This window comes from Morone saxatilis, unplaced genomic scaffold (assembly GCF_004916995.1).
Source record: "Morone saxatilis isolate NCDOM2014 unplaced genomic scaffold, NCSU_SB_2.0 Contig11, whole genome shotgun sequence".
Lineage (NCBI taxonomy): Eukaryota > Metazoa > Chordata > Actinopteri > Moronidae > Morone > Morone saxatilis.
The window spans coordinates 15665627-15668494 of record NW_023339663.1 but is presented as its reverse complement, the minus strand read 5'-3'; the positions used below and the strand labels follow the sequence as shown (position 1 = coordinate 15668494).

At 42.2% G+C, this 2868-nt stretch overlaps 2 protein-coding genes across 2 annotated transcripts in view; one reads left to right on the top strand and one right to left on the bottom strand.

Moving 5' to 3' along the window:
• gnao1b (guanine nucleotide binding protein (G protein), alpha activating activity polypeptide O, b) overlaps positions 1 to 452 on the bottom strand; it is a 7112-nt gene extending 6660 nt beyond the window's left edge. Inside the window, exon 1 of the mRNA XM_035652600.1 lies at positions 33 to 452. Coding sequence (XP_035508493.1) covers positions 33 to 175 — 143 coding nt within the window. The 5' untranslated portion in view covers positions 176 to 452. The remainder of the gene's footprint in view (positions 1 to 32) is intronic.
• A 1719-nt stretch (positions 453 to 2171) lies between these two features.
• Positions 2172 to 2868, top strand: part of LOC118320923 (ensconsin-like) — a 6816-nt gene continuing 6119 nt past the window's right edge. The window contains exon 1 of the mRNA XM_035652048.1: positions 2172 to 2217. Within this exon, the coding sequence (XP_035507941.1) occupies positions 2172 to 2217 (46 nt within the window). The remainder of the gene's footprint in view (positions 2218 to 2868) is intronic.

The window sequence follows — 2868 nt, the reverse complement described above, 5'->3', positions numbered from 1 at the left end:
CGTGCCGCGCCGCGCCGAGGCGCAGCAGCCCCGCGGCCGGAGAGGCTCTTCTCTTACCGAGCAGAAGCAGTTTGACGTCCTTGGCGGCGGTCATCCCGTCCTCTTTCAGGTTTTTCTCGATGGCCTTGCTCCGGTCCAGAGCTGCGCGCTCCTCGGCGCTCAGTGTACATCCCATGTTTCCAGGCGAATGAGCAATCCCGTCGTCTCTCCGGTCCGCCCTGTCCCCTCTCACCGACTCTCAATCAGTGCGTTGTCTCTCGCTCGAGCTCTCCTCCCGCGCGGTCTGCTACAGCATTAGGCCCGGATTGAGGGCAGAACAGAGCCGGATCCCGAAACGGTCTTTTCTCCGTGACTCTGTATGCGCCTCTCTCGCTCCGTCTCCGCTCTCAGAGGGGATTGGGGGGTGGGGTCGTTGTGCTCGAGCCTGCGGGGTTGGGGTTGTTGTTAGGTGGGGAGGGGGGGCCTCGAGCTCTCATCTCTCTCTTCTCTCTCCTCTCTCTCTCTCTCTACAGGGCGGCGCTGGTGGTGATGAAGACAGCGAGCGCGAGCGATTTCACCGTATCTTTTCACGAAGGCAGGCAGGAGGGGCGCGAGAGGAGGAAGAGGAGGGAAGCAGGGCTGGCTGCGCGAGAACTCACCTAACGCGGACAATCTCGCTTACGTCAGAGCAAGCTTATATCACGTCCTATGAAAAAGATTATTCACCATGAAAGAAGCCGTTTAAATGGCAAATGTTGGCCTCTTGTCTCTTGGATATTAGTGAAATTGTGCTGTTGTTGGGAAATTAAACGACCGCGCTCAAACCGACGGCATTATTTTTATCTACAAGGGTTTAAACAAATAGGCCTGAGACACACAGGAGGAGGCACGGTGGTAGACGAGGAGAACATACATGGCTTCGGTTTTTAAATTAGCCAACAAAAAATATATCATCAGCTGTGGAAGAGTCATTCAACAAATAAAAAAAAACAGCGAGGTATTCTTAAGTAAAAGCTACTGTGTTAATAAACACCATTACAAGTAAAGGTCCAGCATTCAAAATGGGACTTCAGTGAAACTGTATGAGCAGTAAAACGTACTGGAAGTATCAAAAGTAAAAGTACTTGTTGGGTAGATTACCTGCCAACCTTTGTGTTTTATAAGCTCATCATAGGTTCTGCAAAGAAACAAATTAACTTTAGATGTTAAATTATGTAGTGGAGTAGAAGGATAAAGTGCCTCAAAAATGTACAAATAAAAGTCCTGCATTCATAATCATATTGAAATATAAGTACAAAAGTATTAAGTAGTATTATATTAAGTATTATAAGTGCAGCAGACTGGCCCCAGTCAGAGTAATTTAATTACATATTCAATTATAAGGTGATTATTATGATTATTAAGAAGCATTAATGTTTTCTCTGGTCTTGTTAGGGCTGTTTCTACCTACTTTGTTTACTGCTGAGCAGATTAATCTGTACCAGTGTTATCATATTTTATAAAAATGTTTTATGTGTAAAATCTTAAAATCTAAGTAAGCTAAGTAACTAGTAACTATAACAGTCAAATAAATGTAAATGAGTAAAAAGTACAATATTCCCCTCTGAAATGTAGTAAAATAGACGAGTAAAGTAGGAGAAAATGGAAACACTGAAGTGCAGTACTTCAATAAATGTACTTAATCACTTTCCACTTGTGCAGATTATAAACAAATGTGTAATCCAAGACAGTTACAGCCAGGGCCATAGACAGGACACAGAGGTCAGACCAAATTCACCCAGCAAAACCCCACCCACCAACAAATTATGGGCCAACTCTACAATAATTATTTAAAAAAGGAAATGACAATATGTCTAAGTCTTCTATAATATTCAGCTTTAAAAACTCAACATGTGCATGTATTTGTGTGAATGTAAACTCCTCTTTGTGTCATAAAAAAGTTACAGAAATATTAGAGGGCATTACCTCTTTAGTGATAGTTCTGAGCCTGGCTACGGCAGACATAAAGAGGGATGTATGTGTGTTTATCATAATAACTTATAAAACTGTGTATGTCAGTGTTGGGGGATGTGGCCAAACCATATAGCAGTAATAAATGTCTGTGATAAAAGCTTCTAATCCACACATCACATCTGGATGGATGGTCAAGTGGAGTAAAAAAGGGGGGTTGGGGCTTTTATAGTGGACCCTGAATGAAAACCAGCAGAGGAGCTCAACCTGAAGAGAGTCCATCCATCAGTAAATGTCCTCTTTGACAGCCAAGCTGAGATAAAACCTCTGCACACGTCTCAGCTGCAATCTCCACCTCTCTGCCCCGAAGCTCCCACAACGTGACACATGCAGGCACATACACATCCAGCTACAACATCAGTAATCAGCACTGTTTAATCATATGAGCATGTGCACGTGTGTGTGAGTGACAGCCAGTGATGGTAGGGAGGGAGGATTAAACTAAATTATACCTGAGGGAATTTTGACAAAATTATGTTTTCAGTTTTAATTACACTAATGCATCAAACAAAACATGAGGACTTTTTTTTTTTTTACAACCATTTAATTTCGACCCCAAAAAAAAAAAAAAAATCAATAACCGTCAGTTGTGCACTCATTAGCAACAACAAGACCCAACAGGTTTCATCTGCAAATTGACTTATAAAGCAGAAATAAAAGAGGTACATGATGAAAACAGTTTAAACAGTGCATCAAACTCAAGACAGCATACTTCTTTTTAAAACAGTGATGACAGATAATTCCATCTAAATGAAAACAATCAATAACACTAATAATTGAAAAGCAAATCAAGATATGAATTCATTCTCACACAGACGCTAGCATGTGTTCACACAACCTGTCTGACTCACACTCTCACGCATGCACACACACACGCAC